This window comes from Protopterus annectens, chromosome 1.part1 (assembly GCF_019279795.1).
Source record: "Protopterus annectens isolate FY-2018-M chromosome 1.part1, PAN1.0, whole genome shotgun sequence".
NCBI lineage: Eukaryota > Metazoa > Chordata > Ceratodontiformes > Protopteridae > Protopterus > Protopterus annectens.
Genome location: NC_056726.1, coordinates 884,471,492 through 884,494,213, shown reverse-complemented (window position 1 = coordinate 884,494,213; position 22,722 = coordinate 884,471,492). Strand labels below are relative to the sequence as shown.

General features: G+C 38.1%; 1 protein-coding gene across 3 annotated transcripts in view; it reads left to right on the top strand.

Annotated features, from left to right (window-relative positions):
* TMEM87B (transmembrane protein 87B) overlaps positions 1–22,722 on the top strand; it is a 1,440,625-nt gene that overhangs the window by 634,688 nt on the left and 783,215 nt on the right. For all 3 annotated transcript variants that reach the window (XM_044078977.1, XM_044078974.1, XM_044078964.1), the window contains 2 exons: positions 3,511–3,694; positions 3,793–3,892. In XM_044078977.1, coding sequence (XP_043934912.1) covers positions 3,511–3,694; positions 3,793–3,892 — 284 coding nt within the window. The remainder of the gene's footprint in view (positions 1–3,510; positions 3,695–3,792; positions 3,893–22,722) is intronic.

Sequence of the window (22,722 nt, the reverse complement as noted above, 5' to 3'; positions counted from 1 at the left end):
TAGTATAATCTAGACAAAAGCTGCCATTAAAAAAGGAAGAATTAGTAAAGTATATAAAATATTGCATGATAAGTATAACAATCAATCAGAGGAAGTTAGAAAGGATTGGGAAGAGAGACTGGATAAGCAATTCACAAAGAGACAAAGGGGGATGTTTGTATATCTCCTAAATATGCAACAAAGTCTAGAAGATTTACATTCTTTGCAGATATTTTTATACCCCAAGAAGACTCCACAAAATGTTTCCTCAGGTGGATAGCAAATGTTGGAGGTGTGATGGGCAAGAAAGAGGTAGCTGGGAACATATTTTTTGGGAGTGTAATGAGCTGGCAGACTTTAGGGATTCCCTGTAGACTATGTTGGAGATGCTGGGTGAGAAGATTGGAGTGACTGGGGAGATGATTTTTTTGAGTTATGCTACAGAATTGGAATTGCCTAGACATTAGTAAAGCTTTTCTAAGTCTAATTATGTTGGCTGCTAAAAAAAAACAATTACTAGAAAATGGAAATCAAAGTCTAGACAAACTTTACTAGAAGAAGTGAATATAATAACAGATATGAAACAACTGGAATTGGGATCTTTAGAAAAGGGAAGGAGCAAGCTACATAGGAAAAAATGGGATTTGTATGAACAATATATGCAGAGCAGGAATGACGTTTGAGGCAGGGTTTGAATGAGTCATATAATGCTTAACTGACAACGACTGGATGGTTTATAAGTGATGTATTAAGTTTGCAACTACAGTTGTTTCAATGGTGTCTGTGTTATAAACTGTTTGCAACTAAAGTGGTATCATTTTGTATGTTTTTCATGTATATAAATGTAAGATTGTCTTTGTCATATGTGAAAATTTAATAGATGTTTGGAGAAAAAAAGCTGAGATTAAAACAGTTTTCAAAAGCATTGCTTTGACAAAGCAATAAGATTACTGCCAGAAATACAACCAGAGTAGATGGTCTGCATGCAGCAAATCTAAATGTGGATTCCAGAGGTAAGTGAGAATACCACATATCTGTCTGGATACTACTTTGTTACACTTTGAGATGGCTTGAGAAACCAAAGACCCCTTAGCAAATTGCCTGACAGCAAAGTAATACAAGTTTTCTACCCTGATGAATCGTATGATGGTTTAAGTCAAGGGAAAGTAGAAATCCATGATACTAGCATAAATAGCTTGAGATAAAGCTAGGAAACTGAATTTTTTAACGCTGACTCTTACGACAAGCATGGCCACAATGATATAATATTTTGGAGAAAATTCACAGTTGTGGGTCCTGAAGAAATTTTAAAGTAATAAACAGACTTCAGAGTAACAAGGGCATTGAAATTTGAAATGTCTGGATTTTGAAGTTAGAAGTGCAAAACGAGTTTGATTATATAGTTAGGAGGTCTATATTTATAAATATGTTTATCATATTTCTAACGTATGAAGCTTACTTTAACAAAACAGGGCATGTCAGACTTTGTGTGCATAGGAACTTTAGGTGTGGCCTTGCTCTGAGTTGGAAAAAAAGTCTACAGTGGGTTTAATGGTTTTGCAAGAAGGAAAACCTTAGTGAACTGCATGCAGATGGGGCATAGGCCTCATGTCCCCAAACCTTTGTTCCTTCTCTTTCCAAAACCTGTCCTTCTCCACTACTAGGGCATGCGGCATGCTTTACCAAATGTCATCTGATGATGCTTAGCTATAAAGAAGAGAAAGCCAAACTATTTTCAGCCTGTTTTTAGAGTTTGTCATATTTAGCATGCTCTGCCATCCGGCAAATAAAGATCTGAGTAAGTCCCATTAATAAGTACATCTGTCAACTTGAAAAATAACACGATTTGGATTAATAAATAACTTTCTAATTCAGGCATACAAAAAAATGACAGTGAAGTAAACCTTATACTTGACATTCTTCGTTCATAACCAGTACGATGGCATCTTTTTTGGCCCTTCCAGTAAACTGAAACTTAAAATTGTACCCATTCCGGCACACTGGTTCCAATAAAGGCAATTAAGTAATGCAATTAAATAATGTATTTGTATTGTATTTTTCATGTATTAAGGGATGGAACATTTAATTGTGTATTATTTGTTAGGAACCAATAGAATTCTTTATTAGTTGATTGCTGGTAGTATTTAAATGGTTGCTACTTGAGGTTAAGTATTCTGATGAAGCTCCCTGTGTGGAATGAAAGCACTTAACTGGATTTACATTTAGTGTACTTATTAAAGTTTTTATACTTTAGGATTGTTGATTTGATTTTCTGTTACCTTTATTGGAACCAGTGTGCTTGGACTGAGTACAATTTTTAGTTTATTGGTCATGTGTGGTTTACTCAGTCTTTTCCACCTTTCTGGTTGTTTATTAGTTAACTGAAACTTGTTGAGGTTAGCATCTGGACATGTATGTGGTTACAAGTTGTCCTTATACACAACCCCTTAAGACCACTGGTAGCAGTTCTAGATTTGTGCTGGTTGGAACAGATGATATATGAAGATGTCTGTGGATTAAAGAAATCCTTTTTATGGTGTGTTGGCTTAAGTAGTTTCTAAATTTGTCCTATTCTCACCATTTGTCTGTCTGACCTTTTCTGCATACATGTGATTATTGTGTGTTATCATATTTTGATTTTTGCAGCAGGTACAGATCACAAAACAGTGATGCAAGATTTTGTCATCTAGTTTGTGTGTTTCATATAATATAATGCAAGCAGAATTAATATAGATTTAAGACATCTAAAATGCATCTCCTTGTCCAGAGTGAAAGGCTGCTCACTTTTGTTTATTTGATTCCTTTTGATAACTATATAAGCATCTTGATCACCAGTTACCATTATGAACCAGAACTCATGCCAGTCAGGTAGCACACAAGTAACAGACAGCAGTTTAAATGATAAAAACATAATTATAGCATGTAATCATTTATTCCATATATTACACTGATGCAACTAAAGTTTCAGTTTGGTACAATTGAGTGCACATGTGTACTCTGGTTTAAGTTCACACAGCTTTGAATATGGGAAAGCACAGTAGCTGAAGTTTTGGAATCGTCAAAAAAAATTGCATGCAGTAAGGACGCACAAACATTTTAACACAACGAAGTGCTTTTATCTGTCTTAAACTGAGACTTCTTCATAGTAAATTTTAACTGAATATAATAAATAGATTTTGTAAGATGTCATAAACCAACTAAATCATATCACCAAATAGTCTGTTTGGGTTATATTGAATTATGTCTGGCTATTATTTATTCTGTGGATATCTTGAGTTAGGAATATACAGAAGCATTCACCAGTGTTATTAAAGTCCACGTTTCCTTGCTGAGTGTTGTCTGTTTTAATTTTTGCATTAAGTTGGTCACTCATCAGACACAGCTTTTGATTTTATTTTTAAGTTATGGTATCAAACATAACCTTGTTAGCAAATTTATAGGAGTGGTATACATCTGTAGTTTCTTCTTCTTCTTTTTTTTTTTTTTTTGTTACAGTTCTCCGCCTTTCAAACCCTGTTTTTTCCTTTGCAGTTTTATATGGTTATGTGCTTTATATACATTGCGTATGGTGTCCTCTGGTTGCTGTGGTCTGCTTGCTATTGGAAAGACTTGCTAAGAATCCAGTTCTGGATAGCTACAGTGATATTCTTGGGTATGCTTGAAAAGGCAGTATTTTATGCTGAATATCAAAATGCCAATAGTTTTGGGAAGTCAGGTAAGTTTAAAATCTAGTAATGTTTATTGACTTGACTGGAAAGACAATGTGAGGCTTCATAATTTCTTATTCATCAGATTTTTTTTTTTATTCTGCAGATGGAGGCCTTTTGGTATTTGCTGAATTAGTTTCTGCTTTCAAAAGGACATTAGCACGCCTGCTTGTAATTATTGTCAGCCTGGGATATGGCATAGTAAAGTAAGTGTTAACAAAGACTAGCAAATTCACACAATATTTTAAGACAAGATTAAAATAAGGCTTCAGCTGTGACAACCAGCTACAAATGTTGGATGTTCAAGTGATGATGTCATGTTTACTTAAAGCAAAATAGTGCTTGTCACCCATCTGAAAACGAAAACCATTTCAGAAGTTTTAAATTTTCAGCAGCTGTACTTTGCTTTGTACTCTGAAGACAGATTAATTGCATATGGTATCGTAACAGAATTATGCATTCCTAGTCATGGAGTGGTATGTGTTCTATAATAATTAAATGAGTGTGATATCTCTAATGTTTTGTCAGGATACTTTTTATCAAATTCACTTCATAGCTAGCAATTCTTGTGTATTAGGAAGATTAACTATAACAGGAGGTGTTCTTTGTTAGCCATTTTGCTAAAGCAAGCAAAGAGTGGGTCATGCTGTATGTAATTTTGAAAGAGAACAATCACTTCACTTAGTTTGGCTATTGAGATCCAGGCCATGACTAGCCTAACTTCACAGTCTCTTATGCAGATAGTCTGTAAGCTCTTGTGTAGTCAGTTTACATTTGACTCTTCCACACTGTAGTTTCTTTCAGAAACAGGTTTAGATGTTTTACCTTCCTTTACTCAAGGTTAGCTTGCTTGAGGTGTTTTGTACAGCACCTTGTTGTCCTCTACATACCTGACCATATTCTTCCCTGGTTGAGAAGGTTACTTTGAGGATTTCTTCACAGTCATCCCTTTATACCTTTTGTAGTTTATTGCACACATTACTGATAATAGAGCAGCCTGTCATGGCAGTGTACAGTAAAAGTTTACAAGGCTTTAATGATTTAACTAAACTTAACTATATGCATTTTATTTAATTTTAATTGATAATGCTTTTGCCCCCATGCCTGCCAACCATCAAACCTTCCCTCGATTAGACATGGCTGGAGGGAAGCCATCATCCAGGCAGCCCATTTGGTGCTTTGTTCAATTGCTGGCATGCAGACAATGAGAGCTTTTTCATTTTATAACATAACCTTCCCTGTGGGGTTGACATGAACACTAGAGTCATTGTAAGGACTGCCTTTGTCCCCTTGCTCATGCATGCACTCTTCCCCACATGAGCAGACAGGACCTTGCATCCTGAGCTTGGGAGGCCACAGCCACATCTTCCCAGCACTTTCTCCCCTTGATCTAAAGGGCTCTCCTCTCTCCAGACGGGGCCCTGCCTTCAAAGCAGCAGCATGAGCCAGGTGGGAACCGCTATCTTCCCCTTCCTCAAGATGGGCATATATCTTCTCTGCCTATTACATAAGGCATCCGAGCTGCTGGTCAAACTGGTCACGTAGGCTGTAATCTGAGCCAGCTGTACTTGAGCTACCATAGAGCATTTACTGTTCCCTTTTCCCATTACCTTGGGGGGGTTAAATAAATTTAGCCATTTGTTTTTTTACCCATAAGCAGATACTGTTTTTGTCAAGCAGAGGAGTGTATATTGGCTAATGCATTTTTTAGTCTTTCTTTGCTAGTATAACAGATTATTTTCAACACACCCACCTATTCAAGGACAAAGCTTAAACCTTCACTGCCCACTGGGTCCCAGACTGTCTGCTTTGCATTTTTTTGCTAGATTGCCCTTTGTCTAACCCCTTTTTGGCCATTCTTATGTCACGCCTAGGTTCCCTTTTTTTGGAATTCTGTCACTGGCCTTTTGGCTTTACTCTTCTTGGACTTAACATGCTGATGACCTAGAGGATTACATGCAATTCTTGCATGAAACACAGGAGGGAAGAATAGTGGTAGGGTTTAAATTTACTAGAAACAGACTTGAATATTATTTTTTCAGCAACATTAGTAAGGTAATTATTTGCAATGTTTGTTAAGGAACAACCATTGCTTCAGATTTCAAAAAAGCCTACCAGGGAACAAAACATACTGGACATTATTTGTGTTTCTAAAGAAATTGCTGATGTTCATCATGTTAATCCTGCTGCAGTCATCACACTTGGGGTTATCCTGCCATCAGGCGGTCCCGCATTCGGCACGAATTCCAAAGTCTTGGTCCGGCGTCGGTTGCTGTCGCTTCTTCCCTGACGTCAGAGCACCAGGGGTATATCAGAGGTATCTTGCTGTCGCTTCTTCCCTGACGTCAGAGCGCCAGGGGTATATCAGAGGTATCCGACGCCATTTTCTCCAGTCTTTCTTGCTGCGCGGTGCCCGAAGCAGAAGCAGTTCGCAAGTGCCGGTCGGCCAACACCTGAGATTTTCGAATCGAGTTTCAGTCCGAAGTCTTCAAAGCTAAGTACCCCATTGGGGGAACCTTTTCTTGCCTCAGTCCGATGTCAGAAAAAGTTAACAATTGCATTTCTTGTGGGAAGCAAATACCTCATAAGGACTTTCATTCTTTTTGTATACCTTGCCTAGGCCCAGACCACGACGTCACTGGTTGTCGGTTTTGTGCTAGGTTCAATAAGCGAACTATAAAACGTTGCTTTGATTTCGCACGACACTGCTTTGGTAAAAAATTTTATTACACTATGCCGTCGGAGCAACCGACTACCGGCGTGCATAAAAAATGCAAGGATAAGGACCGGCAGCCTAGATCCAAGCCAGACTCCGAGGCCTCGGCTGGCCCGGTCGCCGGTTCTCCGGTTTTCAGTGAAGCACCTACACAGCCCATGGCTACCACTGAATTGGATCCCCAGACCACATCAGATCCCCCAGCAGAGATTTATAGGCCAACGCAGCCATTTTCCTTAGGCCCCACCGACAACATTGCAGTAGGGGAAGCCAGTGCTGCTGAAACACCTTCGGTTTCTGAAGGTATCTTCAGACCGACTACCCTCACCATAAAATCTTATGCTAAGCTTAAGACTCCTCTAAAACCAAAAAAGCCTACACTTCATTCTCCAGGTCAAGGCCCTATGCCTAAGAAACAGATGCTTAAAATGGCTGAATTTGATTTATTTGATCAGGGGTTCCCAACCCCCCCCCCCCGACAAAAGGCCTAGACAAGTGGAGGATTATGCCTCCTCTGATCATTTGTCTGTTTCCTCAGGCTCCTCTGAGGTACAGGTTTACTCCTTTCCCCCTTATGAAGATTCTGATGCTGAAGACTCCATTCCCTCAGCTTCTCCCCCTGAAGACTACTCCTTTGGGGAAACCTTACACACCATGAGGGTGCATTACCACTGGGAAGGTCAGGACTACTCTGACTCAAAGAAAAGGCTCCGAGAGTTTCTTTTGCTCCCCCAGCACAGACCACTTGCTATCCCCCCAGTTTTGGACATAGTGGATGATGTCTTCTTAGAATCTAGTCTAAATCCAGATTCGCTGCCTCCTGCTCCAGCCAAACCAGATAGATACTACAGAGTGCCTGACTCTCACAAATTCCTTTACAAAAGCTCTGCTGCTGATCCAGAGACAATCTCCCAGGGTCCCAAAGGGCTAAGGCTTCTATGGCTAAAAATCCTGTACCCTCAGAAAGGGACTCCAGAGCACTAGATAGGTGGGGGAAAGAAGGTTTACACCTCAACTACTTTAGCTATGAGAGCATTAAATTGTCAATTTCACATGCTTAAATACCAGCAATTCCTAATGTATCAAATAAAACAAAAGATGGGCACGCACCCTCAACAGTCTGAATTCAAGGAAATGCAAGATCTGCTGCATGCAGCTGAACAGGTGGGCAAACATACTTTGCAATGTGGTTTTGATGCCTTGGAAGCTTCCTCTAGAGCAGCTGTTACTGGGTCTGTTATACGTAGGCATGCTTGGTTAAAGGAACAATCTCTGCCTCATCATGTTAAAGCAAAGTTACTGGATGCACCCTTATAGCAGGATGTTTTATTTGGGGTTAAAGCAGAGGAGGTTTTAAAGAAAATGGAGGATAAGGCAAAATCTATGCAAACGGTCAAAGATTTCTTACAGGTACAGCCCCCACGCTTCAGCAGAAATTGGCCAACAAAAAATTGGTCCTTTCCAGCTTCTGACAGACCACAGAGGGGTAAATACAGGCGCCCAAGGGGCAGAGGACAAGCACAAATCCCTTACAAACCTCGCCAATGGGGCACTACAACACAGAAGGGAGGAGAAGATAGGTCCCAAAGTACTAGAAGGCAAACACAATGACTCAAACCTCAAATTGCCAAGCAAAACTCTCTTGGCAGCTCCCTTGGGAGGAAAATTAGCACTTTTTGCAGACAACTGGCGCATCATCACAAAGGACAAATGGGTCCTAGACATTATCTCACACGGATACAGATTCCATTTCCACACCTTGCCAAGGATAAAAGGAATGCTGTTAGAACTGTTTGATAAAACTGGTTTGGATTTGGTTAAGCTTATTACTCGTAAAAACAATTCCAAGCTGACTCCTGTCTGAACAAGTAGTGGCGCTTGATAAGAGTATTAAACAGGACTTGTTGTTTGAGCACAATAAATTTCGCTTGGAACAGATTTTTAAGGACATGGACAAGTTTTACCAGTAAAGGTTTAGATATTAAAAATGATAAGTTACAAAGAGATTCTACTGATTATAAGAATAATAAAGTTTTTTCTTATTTTAAACAATACAAAAATATGAAATATAATAGCAAATTAGTAGACAGAGAGGTTTATGGTAGAGGTGACATGGCTATGGATAACAATAATGATGAACATATAGATATTCATAGAAATAGGAATAATGATGATTTTATAAATTCTGATTATGACGATGGACAGCTTGATTTTTTAGAAGAACCGACTCTGAGAAGGTTGGAGAGACTACGCAACAGATATGGTACACAGCAACAGAACAGGCATTACAGAAATACATCACACAGGAACAATGCATGGCACAAATAGGTGCATTTGAGTTAAGTGATGTCAGTATTCTACATGATTATTTTGTTTGTGGTTACAGTATTAGTATCAATATTTCAGGTAATGATATTAGCATTACTAATTTCGAAGTACCTGATGACAGAACAAATAACCAGACCTTCGAGAATCCTTACGATATTAATGATGTTTTTATTGTTACAGAAGGTGGTTTTAGTTTGTGTAATTACACTGATAAACATTTCGGTGATGATTTTTTAGTTCTTTTTAAAAGAGGTTTTAGTTTTGTACCCTCTTTTAAATTAGATTTTGGCAAAATTTTAATTAATTTAAAGCTTTATACTAGATTACTCAATTTAAAAGTGTTTTTTTTCAAATAATAACAATGACTGTTTTAGTGATGCAGCCCATTTGACACTGAAGCATAGTAGTTGGGAGGGTGGCCTAATGGTTAAGGTGTTTGCCTTACAAACACAAGGTGCAGGGTTTGAGTCTCACAAGGGATAATTGGCTAGGCTTAAAATGCCTTGCAAGGGCAGTTAGCTTAGTACTAATCTATGAACATATGAACCTATAGTACATTTATTCCACCAAGTAATCCCATGATTCATATGGGTCTTAGACATTATCTCACACGGATACAGATTCCATTTCCACACCTTGCCAAGGATAAAAGGAATGCCAAACCTGCCACAAAATCAATGGGCAGAGGCACAAAAACAAATTACAGCTCTCATGGACATGAGAGCCATTCAACTGGTACCTACACAGGAGCAAGGCCAAGGATTTTACTCAAGGCTCTTTCTAGTCCCCAGAAAAGACAATGCTTGAAGACCCATTCTGGACCTTTCAATCATAAACACCTTCTTGCAAGTACCCAAATTCAAGATGCTAACACTACAGCAGCTTCTTCCCATGTTGGGCAAGAAAGATTGGCTAGTAAAGTTGGACCTCAAGGAGGCATACCTGCATGTCCCTATCAGACAAAATTGCAGAAGATACCTCTGTTTCATTGCAGGTTCAACCCATTTACCAATTCTCTGCACTGCCCTTTGGCTTATCTACTGCACCCAGGGTCTTCACAAAATGCCTGGCACCAGTAATTGCATACTGCAGATAGAGAGGAATTCAAATATACCCATACCTGGACGACTGTCTCATCCAAGCAGAAAGCAAGGACATTCTCTTACAGCACCTGGCTTTTGTAAGACATCTTCTTAAGTTGCCTAGGGTACACAGTAAACGAAAATAAATTGGAACTAGTGCCCTCACAAATTATGACATTCCTGGGTACCAGCTTGAATACAACGGCCCAGTTGGCTTATCTAACGCCAGACAAACAACTACAATTAACTCAATACTTCAGAACAATGGCAACAAAGACCCAACTCGCTGCAAGAAAAATTCTGCAGGCCTTGGGCTTCATGGCATCTTGCATACTACTAATACCATTTGCAAAACTGCATATGAGGAAATTACAATGGTACCTAAAAAGCGTATGCACTCAACACAGCCACAGCTTGGAAACCATGATAAATCTCATTCCCTGCCTTCAACAGGAGTTTCTATGGTGGTCACAGGCTTGTCACCTAAACAAGGGTCAGCCTTTCACCCTACCCCCAGCAAGGCAAACTATGACAACAGATGCATCGGACTATGCCTGGGGGGCACACATGGCAGGATGGTGCGTTCAAGGCTAATGGACAGCAGATCAAAGAAATCTGCACATCAATCAAAAAGAAATGCTAGCTGTACAAAAATGCTCTGACAGCCTTCAAGGACCTCTTGCATCCAGGACAGCTTAGCATAAGGACAGACAACACCACAGTAATGTGGTACATAAACAAACAAGGGGGTACACACTCCTACCCTCTATGCAGACAAGCAATGACCTTGTGGAACACAGCACTGGCTTACCAAGTTCAATTACAAGCTCAATTCCTGCCAGGAAAAAAGAACACATTCGCAGACGACCTAAGCAGAAACATCATGGATCCCCATGAGTGAAAACTGGATCCATAAGAATTCGTAATGATAACTCAAAAATGGGGGCTCCCAGACATAGACCTGTTTGCCAGCCCTCAAAACTATCAGCTAACAAAGTTTTGCACAAGGACTTTTCACCATCAAGCTTGGAAAGTGGACGCACACTCATTCAGTTGGAAAATGCTAACAATATATGCCTTTCCTCCACTACCCCTTCTCACAAAGGTGCTACTGAAAGTCAGGATGGAGAGACCCCGAATGATACTCATTGCTCCAGACTGGCCACGCCAGCACCTGGTACCCACTATTAAGGAATATGGCCCAGGGCCAACCATGGATTCTACCACAAATTACCCACCTGCTCACACAGCAAGACAATCAGATTCTACACAGCCAGCTCAAAACCTTAAACTTGGCTGCATGGCAAATCACCTAAGCAACCAGCCAGCTCCTCTCTCAAAAGCTGTTATGGAAGTTATTCTGGAGGCCAGGAGACCCAGCACCAGGAAAGCCTACTCAGACAAATGGAAAAGGTTTTGCGCCTGGAACCAAGCTAAAGGCCAAAATACCCTTCAGCCTTACATACCTCAGATTCTGCAATATCTAACTGAGATGTTACACAAAAGGCTTTCTTTTTCATCTATTAAAATCCACGCCTCAGCCATTTCTGCTCACTACAACACGGATCCTCCCTTATTTTCAAATCCACTTTTACATCCACTTTTAAGGCGGTTTCTCAGAGGGGCCAAGAACATTAGGCTTCCCAGGAGAGCTCCAACACCTACTTGGGACCTCAACTTTGTTCTGGAAAAACTCACGCTACCTCCTTTTGAGCTAGCTTTCTCAGCTGACTTACAGTTTATATCATGGAAGACTGCCCTTCTGCTAGCAATCACTTCAGCTAGAAGAGTTTCAGAACTTCAGGCACTAATGGCTGTAGAGCATTTCCTCTTTTTTCATCAAGACAGATTTTCTCTATGAACTAACCCCTCATTTATGACTAAGGTGGTATCCAGTGTGGCTCTAAATCAAACCATCCATTTACCCACCTTCTTTCCAAATCCACAGAACAAAGGAGAAAGACTCCTGCATTCCTTGGACATTCACAGGCAGCTATGTTACTACTTGGATAAAACTAAGGTTTTCAGAAAATCTGACCAGCTTTTTGTATTCTATGCTACAGCATCACAAGGAAAGGCGATCTCAAAACAAACCATTTCCAAACGGATAGGACATTGCATACGTTTTTGCTACACCCACCATGGAAAACCAGTTCCTGCTACCATAAGGCCCCACTCTACCAGGGCAGCAGCTACATCTACAGCCTTCCTCAGGGGGGTGCCAACCAAGGATATTCTGGAATCTGCAACTTGGAGTTCAGTACACACCTTTACCAAACATTACCACTTACCACTTTACTCTAAGACTAGAGCTGGCTTCGCCACTGTAGTTTTGCAGGGCCTTCTAGCCTTCTCTAACCCTGTTTGACTCCACCGTCCATCCTTAGCTTTGGGATTCTACCCAAGTGTGATGACTGCAGCAGGGTAACACGATGAACATAGTACAGTTTTGTACCTACCATAAATGTAGATGTTCGAGTGTATACCCTGCTGCAGTCCAGGTTGCCCTCCCTCCATCCCCTCTAAACTAGCTAAACTTATCTCTACCACTCTAGTCTATACTACCTCTGTGGTGTATTTGCTTGTGCCTAAGGGTTTTGTTTTATTTTTTCCATATAGCTATATGTATATGTATATTTTTATTTATATATATATATATATATATATATATATATATATATATATATATCTTTTGCCTACCTATTAGGGGCAGCTGACATCTGGGGCAAGAAAAACTGAAGAAAATGGCGTCGGATGCCTCTGATATACCCCTGGCACTCTGACGTCAGGGAAGAAGCGACAGCAACCGACGCCTGACCAAGACTTTGGAATTCGTGCCGACTGCGGGACCACCTGACAGCAGGAATAACCCTAAGTGTGATGACTGCAGCAGGGTGTACACTCGAACATCTACATTTATGGTAGGTACAGAACTGTACTTTACTTGATTTCAAGTTTTACCACCATTAATCTGCAGTGATCATGGGGTTATAAAAGTTAATTTGGTGCTGGATAATTCTGGCAAACTGAAATCTGTTCCAGTGCTTAGAAGATTAATAACAGGATTATATGGAAGCAAAACAGTCACTAGGCAAAACTGATTGGAGTGATGCTTTCAGTGGAAAAATGCAGAAGGAATGTGAAAAGTTTTAAAAGAGAAATTGATTACAAACAATCAAAAAACATCATGATCTAGTCATACAGCATCAGGGGGTTATATTACCATAAGAATAGATACTTGGTTAAGGTGAGAGACAAAAATATAAGAAATTGATCGAACTACAGCTTTGAAAACTGAAATAAACAAGCTGGGCATGTGAGACAAGATTGAGAAAAAATTGAAAAAAATGTATATAAATATATTGAGCATAAAAGTAAACCATTTATAGATAGATAAGATGTGGAAGGAGTAAAGACATACAAATTGATGAACTGTGTTTAGAGTCTGAATGTTATTCTCAGGCACAACAGAATTTTATAGGATCTTATACAAAGCAGTTTGGCATCACAAAGGGTATGATAAATTGTCCTAGTGACATCGGGATAATCTCCAATACTGAAATAAAATTAGATTATATTGAAAAAGAACTATGCAAACTGGATCCAAACAGAGCACAGAAAGGAGATGAAATTAGTAATAATGACCTGAAAACACTTCAGCAAGAACTTTTGTCATTATATCTATTATTTACTAGTTTGTATATATATATGAGGAGATTCAGCAGGACTGGAGATATGTACTCGTTAAACCTGTCATACAGACCTTTAAGTTTAATTTCATGTTGTGGGAAAATAATGGAGAAGGTAATAGTGGATAAGGTGTTGTCAGAATTGGAAAGGTTGGGACTTGTATCAGCATGCAAATGCTGAAAATAGCTCTATTACCACCTGTAACATTGTGCTCTATGACAATGCTGTAAATGAAAAATGTGCTGTAATGTAATTTGTATAGATTTAACTTCAGCTTTTGACAGGGTCATACACAACACATCTATCAGTAAATTAGAACAGCTATGTATTGATGTACCCCTGATAAGATGAATAGCTGCAAGGCTTACAAATAGGACTGACAAGTATCCTACAACAACTGGACAGGTGAAAATTGAGGTTACAGTCAGGGTGTCCTAGAGGGCTGTGTCCTAGTACTGTACTTGTTTAGATTTTATCTTTCAGACTTTCTTCATCTGAAGTGTTCTACAATCTGTGTGCAGTGTACGAAACTGATTACTTGTGTTAGCAAGGCATGTCTGCTAAAGAACTTGACTAAATTGACCATTTGGGCACAAGAGGATAATATGCTAAGTGCATCAAAATCTAAGCATATGAGATTTGGGAGACTTAAATTAAATGGTGAATATTTAATACAACGCACTGTGACAGAAACTGTAGATTGTTTAAGGACCTGGGTATATGGGTATATCCAACTTTGAGTTTTTCTAATCGTTTCAACCAATTGATTAATGAAAGTTATAGAACTATAGATTATATAAAAAGATTTATAAAGTCTAGAAAAATGAGAAATGATGAAGTCACTGTGTTTTAGTTACATTAGACCCAAACTTGATTATGGAATAACAATATGGAAACCTTATAAAAAAACAAGCATGATTAAACTGCAAGAGTGCAACTGAAATATACTAAGGATACGCATGATGTGAAAATTTAAGTTATTATGAAAGACTAAAATATCTGAACTTGTATAGTGTGTCATAGACATTTAAGAGGAAATCTTATTCAGGTATATAGGGCATTTAGAGACAACTACCTCTGGGAATGTTTGGGGTTATCAAAAATTAATAGAGAATAATCAGACAGCCCAATGCAGAAGATTCTGCAGGAATGAGAAGTGTACTAATTGGTTCTCTGAGACAGCAGCTGATGTATGGAATAGAACAAAATTACATTAAAGTAAGCACTAGTTTAGATATGTTTAAGAACAGCCTGGACACTCATTATGGGGACAACTGTTTTGTTATATTGGCTGGCTGGAAAGGCATTAAGCCTGTGCTTTAAAATATTTGTATGTATGTAAGCAGTTTTTTTCCTGCCTGGCTTTTTCTGTACTGGTTCTGTAGATCCCTGTTTATTCATGTAGTTTGTGGCTGACCTAGTACCACATTTCACATGAGGTAATTTTTTTTTAGGAGTCAGTCTGAGAGATTTGTGCCTCTTGGCTATTTTCATTGTATAAAGATTCACTGCTTTGAGCTGTTTCTTCACAGTTCTTACTATACATTTAAGAATACTGTTTATATCTCTGCTAGTCACAATGCTATCACATGACATTTGGTATAACACACTTTGGATTTTGAATTTGGTGACACGGTTGGCTTGTTCCCTCCTGTCATATTTCTGGACAGGAATTTGTCTCCCCTCTGCTTTCATAGGTCAGTATCTCTTGTCTTAAGAGATATTTCCTTATAGTCTGTTTTTCCTTGGGAGTCTGTTCTGTAGGTAGGAGAAGATGGAGCAGTCCTGCTGTGTAATTATAATAATAAAAGATGTATAGGATGAGGTCTGCCTTCCTGTATGACCCTCCAACCCAAGCTTTTTTGTCTGGGTTTGGGTACTGCTTTACAAGTTTTTCCTTCCTTGGTCTATTTCCTTCCTGTGGTCTGTCGTACAAGGGCTAATCAAAAATCTGGAGAGTGATACTTCAGTGCAAAAGATTGCGGGACAAAGGGATGACTTTGGTGCCTAGGAAACTTTCAGTTGCCCAAATCCTGCTAGCGTTGAGTCCTAGAGATAGAGAAAGATTGGTTTAATCCTACACAGCTCTCATTTTGCTCTAGCCTTGCAAAATTATCTTAGAAAAGCTCTTTGAGATCACAAAGTACAGAAAATTGTCTGAATCCAAGCATCTGAAATCTGTATAAAACTAGAAATCTGAATGACGGCTTGGTAGTGATGTATGTGGTAAATTAATTCTTTCGATTAGGTCTGATAGTTTTGCTGTGTAAAAAATTTAAAGTATGTCTGTCTGTTTAGCTATGTACAGTTGTATTTGTTAACTTGTATGTGGAGCTTTTCTAGCCGGGCCTCAGCTGAAAATGGGCTTCTTGCCCAGTCATTCATCCCCAGTAAACAAATGTCAAATAACTAAAATATCAACACACCACCTATTCAAGGTCAAAGTTGATAAGGATGTAAAGTTGTTTGAGAATGTGTAGATTACATGGTTATAGAGGATCTGGTACATATCTCAGCAAGCAGTGAGTGTAAGGCAGAGAGCCCAGTCTTGGAAATTATGCCATTTTGGCACAGGATACAGACAGTCACTCACTTGCACATCCAAATGCATTTTAGAGGCTAGCCAGATCTCCAGTCATGATGCAAAACAGAAAACTGCAGTCCTGTTTCTGTGAACATATTTGTAGCATTAAAAAATGCAGTGAGAACAGTGCTTTTTACAAAAAACTTGCTCTAACTTTAGGCAGTTTCATTTTAGATTTTAGATCTTATGCCAGAGTCGGGGATCTTGATGCATTTCTTTAGCTTTGTGAATATCCCTGACAGATACTTTTATGTGGTAGCCAGCTGCTAGGCTTAAATAAAGGTATTAACATGAAGTTATTTAGTAAGGAAATGACAGCACTGATTTGAGTATGCTTGCATAAAGATAATTCTGTTACAGTGCTTTTGTTTGAAAAAATCTAGTACACATGCTTTAAAGCTCACCAGTTGTGCCATTTTAACCTAGTTATTTTAGAAAGGGAGTGACATTTTAGTTGGCCTTTTTTTTCTCTAGTACATTTGTCAGTTGCACATTTGTGTTGATTCTTTGGCAAATCATTTTTTTTATTGTATTGATTATAGTATCTTTAAAGTTTCACAACAATCCTTCCTTACCATTCTGACTGTCTGAGATGTCTCCAGTATATGTCTGTAACTAAGTACTTTGCCAGAAGCTGGATAAAATGACTGGCACTGGCAGTGCAGAGGTATGACTGGTCCTGTCATTTCCTTCAAGGCCTAGCACACAACTGTTACATTTTGAAAGAATACTGCCTGCTGCTGTGGAAGCCTGATATTCTTTGCTGATTTTGATTTAGAAATTTTCATTTGATTATTTATATTTGGTGCAAGTTGATGGTTGATATGGCTAGTTTGAAGAAATGGTTGTATGTGATAGCCATGTGTAAACAATAATCCCTTAATTTAGAATGTTGTCTTGCACTGGAAATGAACTGCAGCAGTAGTGGTTAAATGTGTGATTAGTGAAATGAAAATTTCTAAGACATTTATCAAGTACAAATTAAGGCAGTAATGGGTGCAATTGAAATGTTATGATACTTAAGGTTTATGGGTAGCAGGCAGTAGGCATTTCCTTTGTTGCTCTAGCTATTCACAGTCCTGTCTTGATATTAACCGTCCTACTTAAAACTAGGGGTGTGGAAATGTGTTAATCACTTGACATCATTATGGAAACAGTAGTTTGTTGAACCACTTTTCTTTCATGAATGCTTTGACCTGGATTCGGTGAATGACAGTTTTACTGCTAATGTACTAGCAGACTGGCATTGGATTGAGATTCTGTTTATGTACAACAAAAACAGATTCCCCTGAGAAAAATAAGTATCTATGTATTTGCAGGAAGGCATAATGGAGTACATCAGTGAAAAAAATGTAGTCAGCATAATCGTTTTATTTTGGTAGTATTACAGATATAATTTGAAGTATGTTTACATGTAGATATCAGTATAGGACAGAAACGCAGTGAACCTATATTTTTTTTAGTTTTGCTTTACTAACCTAGAAATATTTTTCATCTCTATACAAAACCATTTTCAAAGACAATGTAAACAATGTCATTACTATTTACTTTCTAAAGTATGGTCATAAAGTCGAAATGATGTGAATCATAACTATAAAATTACTAAGACCGTGCCATTCTACAATGCAGAAGCACAATTTCATACTCCAATGCAGAGGTAACACAAACCCATTTTTTTGGGGTGGGCTGAAATTTCAGTTACAACTTTCCATCACATAAAACTTTGGCAAACGTTTTTTCATCTTGATGAATGCCTATCCCCCCATATATCATTGAAACTGTCTTACAAATGTTCTGCAATGCAGCATGGCAACATGATCATATAATATGTTTTTGTAGTTTTTCACAGTCTCGTACTTACATTTTTTTGGCTGCATTTCTTTCAGTATTACTGCAGCTCAAATGGAGTGCAGACTAGAAACTGGCAATGGCAAACACTTGTTGACATTATTTTAACAAGAAGGCACAAAAGGTAGTAGTGCTGAGCGCAACAGAATAATTATACTTACATAATGGGATTTATCATTGCTTCACTCCAGTCTTGACATATAGTCATGGGTCCAAATAAAAACAAGCAAAAACGTTAGAAGAAGCATCCATATTTGAAAAGTGAAAAGATGGGGCGGTGCAGTGGTTAATGCTGTCGCCTCACAGCAAGAGGTTCTCCGGTTCGATTCTTGGCTGGGGTGCCTTCTGTGTGGAGTTTGCATGTTCTCCCTGCGTTCACGTGGGTTTCCTCTGGGTACTCCGGTTTCCTCCCACATTCTAAAGACATGCTTCTGGAGCATTTCTCCCCGGGCCTCCGCTGAAAACAGGATCTGTGGAACCTAGTCTGACTTTCCCAGTCAACAAATGTTAAATAAAAATAAATAAAATAAACTCTTGGTATGCTGAAGGTTGCTCTACCAAGATAAACAATGTAATAAAATGTCTGTAGAGATCTACTCCGCTCTTGTCCTTGTTTTAGCCCTAGTTTTTTTTTTATTGTGGACCGTGGATTTTGCTATTAAAGCTATATTTCTGTGTAGTGGTTTCTCTACATACATTTTATTACATCTCTGAAAAGTGGGATGGTAAGAAGTCAACAACCAGTGAAAATGGAATGTACTTCATCAAAAGTTTTTAGGTGTGGGTAAGTTGAAATTTGAAGAGCAGAGGATGGATTACACATTTTTGCCCAGGCATGAATAGCTTTTGTGCAAGTGGTGAATATGATCTTAGTTACAATATCTCAGAACATTGAAATTGATACTGAACTGACTAGTTATTTATGCAGAATTCATAAGTTTGATTTTCAAGTGGATGACCTGTTAGCTATCAAGACACTTGCCCTGTATTATTTTTTATTTCTCATAATACGATACTTATCTACGTTATCTTTGAAACAAACAAATGACTTCTGGTTGTTAGTGGAAGTGTTTCATTAACTTGAAAACTGCTGTGTAATTTATCCTGTTAATTTGTTCTTTGTGTTCATTGTATCACATGACATAAACAATAGTACATTAAATTGTGTGTGTGTGTGTATGTTTATATATATATATATATATATATATATATATAGAGAGAGAGAGAGAGAGACAGGGAGAGATAATCTCAAAACAAACCATATTGATGTATTTTTAGTTGCAAACATTGTATGGCAATTATAATCTGTCCAGTCATTGTCAGGCAAACATTACACAGCTCATTCAATTCCTGCCTTCCCCTACACCTCATTCATCCTCTAAAACATTATTCTGCTTGTATTGTTTGGCAATTCCATATTTTCTATGTACTTTGTTCCTACCCTTTTCTAAAGATCCCACTTCACTTGCTTTATTTCGGTTACTATATTCACTACGTCTAGTACAGTTGGTTTAGACTTTGATTTGTATTTCTAGTAATTGCTTTTGTGGCAGCCACCAGAATTAAACTCAGCAAGGTCTTACTGTGTCTAGGCAATGATTCAGTATCATAGCTCAAAAAAAAAAAATGTCCTTAGTTACACCAAGTTGCTCACAGAGTATGGGCATTTTTAGTCTGCCAACTCATTACATTCCCAAGCATGTGTTCCCAGTTACCTCTTTTGTACCCATCACACCTGCATTTGTGATCTGCCTGAGGAAAAATTCTTTAGAGTCTGGTTGGTGTTTATCAGTACTTATGCAAGCACTTTTGAGCAAAGATAAATCTTCTAGACTTTGTTGCATTTTTTTGGGGAGCCATGCACATCTCCCATTGTTTCTTTGTGAATTGCTTATCCAGTCTCTTTTACTAATCCTTTCTGAATGTTTCTGATTCCTATAGTTTTGTACAGTATTTTAAATGCTGTACTAATGTTCCCTTTTTTAACAGCAGTTTCTGTTGGAGATTCTATTTTAAACTCTGTCAGTGCTCATCTTTCACTTAGGATCTCCCTGTTTCTTTCTCTTTGCCTATACTCTGATATCAATCCTTGATAGAGAAGGCAATATCTACCCTGCAGTCAAAATGAATTTCTGGCCTCTTCCCATTCTTTACCTTTCCTTCTCTAATTATTTACTCCCAATAACTTGGTTTCTTTGCCAGTTTTCTTTAGTAAATTCCATCCCCTCTTACATATTCTCTCTACCCCTAATTGCAGTCATCCTTATTGATAGACTCTCCTTTGTTTATTGCCATGTTGTCTTAGTTCTTAGAATATTTTCTGCTACTTTATGAATATAATATTTTCTATAGTTGTTATTCTTCTTAAGGATCTGCATCCAAAATCCCAGTCTCTCCTTGTTTCTTCAGCTTCCCCCCATTTCATCATCATCCCTTTCCACTTTGAATTATAGCTTTCTGCTTGTGCTATGTAGAACAGCATTAACTGTGCAGCCCTGAAATACCCCTTCATATCAGGTAATTCCAAATTAGCTCGTTCTATTGAAAGGATCAACTTAACCGACTTGACTTTTGCCATTTTCTGCTCCTAGATAAAATATTTCATCTCTTTATTAACTGCTATCCGCAACTTCTTCTCTGCTTGATAAAAATATGCCTGACCTGTGTATAAAACTAAAGGGACTAAAAACATTTTCACTGCTTGTATCTTGCTGTCCATATCCATAAAACAGAGCTTCCAGTGTCTCATTTTTTTTTTATTATCCTTTGTTTATTCTCTTCCCACATGTCCTTAGCTGTCATAACAGAATCCTTTTTAATCCATGTCCCATAAATGAGTATTGCTGAACCAATTTGTGTGTGGGTACGTAGTTTACAGCTATTGCTTTTATCTTCCTTAATTTTGTATCCTGAAAAGCCTTGAAACTGTCTCAGAATGTTCCACAACACTGAAATGTCTTTTTCTGATTTTATCAGGTGTAAAATATCATCTGCAAATAAAGCCAACTTTTCTTTGCTACCATGCCATTTATATCCTTGAATTTCTCAGTCACTTATTTTCTTTGCCAGTGGTTCTAAATATAATGCAAATAACAAAGGGGAAGAAGGACAACCCTGTCTTGTTCCTCTGTTCATACAGAACTTATCAAAGAGGAACCCCCTACATTCATTTTCAACTTTGATCCCTCATATATCCTCCTAATCAACCTTATAATTTTATAAGGGAATGCAAATGCTTACATTGCTCTACTCATAAAATCCCAGCTTACTCTCTCTAATGCTTTGACTGGGTCAAGACCCACCAATATCAATGGCATTTTCTTACATTCTGCTTCCCTCTGGATCATCATTGTTCTGTTAATGTTAAAATTTGTTTCTCCTCCACAAAACCACTTTAATCCATGTCTTTCAATTTTGGCATCACATTTGCCATTATTTTAACCATTATAGACAAAAACCCTTTATAATCGTGGTTTAGAAGCAAAATGAGCTTCTATGAAGCTGGATCTTCACCATCTTTAGGTATTATAGACACCACAGCTTTCTTCTAGGATGCTGGCACTTCTCCTCCTTTTAAAATACTGTTGAGCAAAACTTCCATCTCATTATCCCTTTCTTCCCTCCTAGCTTCTAAACATCTGCAAGAATGCCATCTAATTCCTGGTGACTTTGAGATTGGTTATACATCACCATTTTTATCTCATCCCCTCCTATCCTAACTGTTTGTAATTGAGCCTCAGCTGCCTCTGACCTTGGCATTTTAATTCTTCACACAAACATTTCCATTTGTACTTTTCTTGATTTCCACATTTCTCTGCTTTATACAGATTTTCATAAAATGTCTGAAGTATTTATAATAACCTCTACAGGATCTCTGATTATTTCCTTGTCATAGGCTTCCTAAGCTTGGCAACAACTCTTTTGACTTCCTGTTGCCTGAGTCGTTGTGCTAAAAGTTTTTGTGCTCTGGAATTAACAAAAAAACAGTTCTTTAACAGCAATTTCCATAAACTCGTAGGTATTATCAAGGTAGTCCTTTATATTCTCTTTAGCACTCTGCAATTGTGCCTCCTCTTGCTCTGTGAGATTCCCCCTATTCCACAATACTTTAACCTTTGTCAGTCCTTTTAAATAGTTATTGTTGCAACTTAACCATATCTCTTTTCTTTTATTTCTACTCTATTTTAAATGCCTTTTTAGTTTTATCCCAGTCCCTAGCTTTATTTTCAGAATCAATGTGTCTTATCTAATAACTCCTGAATAATTTCCACTACCCATTGTTTAAATTCCTCTGTTTTTAACAGATTTGTGAGGAAGCTCCACTGCCTCATTTTTATTTAATTACCTTGCATTTTTATTGCATGATTTGAAATAGTCATTGGCTGTGTATCAAAACTTTCAATTAAATGCACATGTTCCTGTAAAATATAATTTTTGTCTAGCCTAGACCAGTTTTTGTACCTTGGGGAATAATATGTAAATTTTCTCTGAACTCCCACTACCGAATTCACATCTTCCCTACCAAATATTTTAATGAATTTCTTCAAAAATTTATTCTGCTATATTTTCCCTTCTAGGCCCCTCAGATACATACTCACTGTTGTAAATCAAATTCCAGTCCTTGCCTATAAGCAATATTTACTGCTGAAAACTGATTATTTCTCCCAGAATTTTCTTAAGCTCCATTGTAGTGGTTTTATGTGGAATATAAGTACTTGTCAGCATAATCCTCCTCTCTTGCCAGTGGCCCCTTAGTATTACAACTCTACTGTTATTATCTTTTTCCCC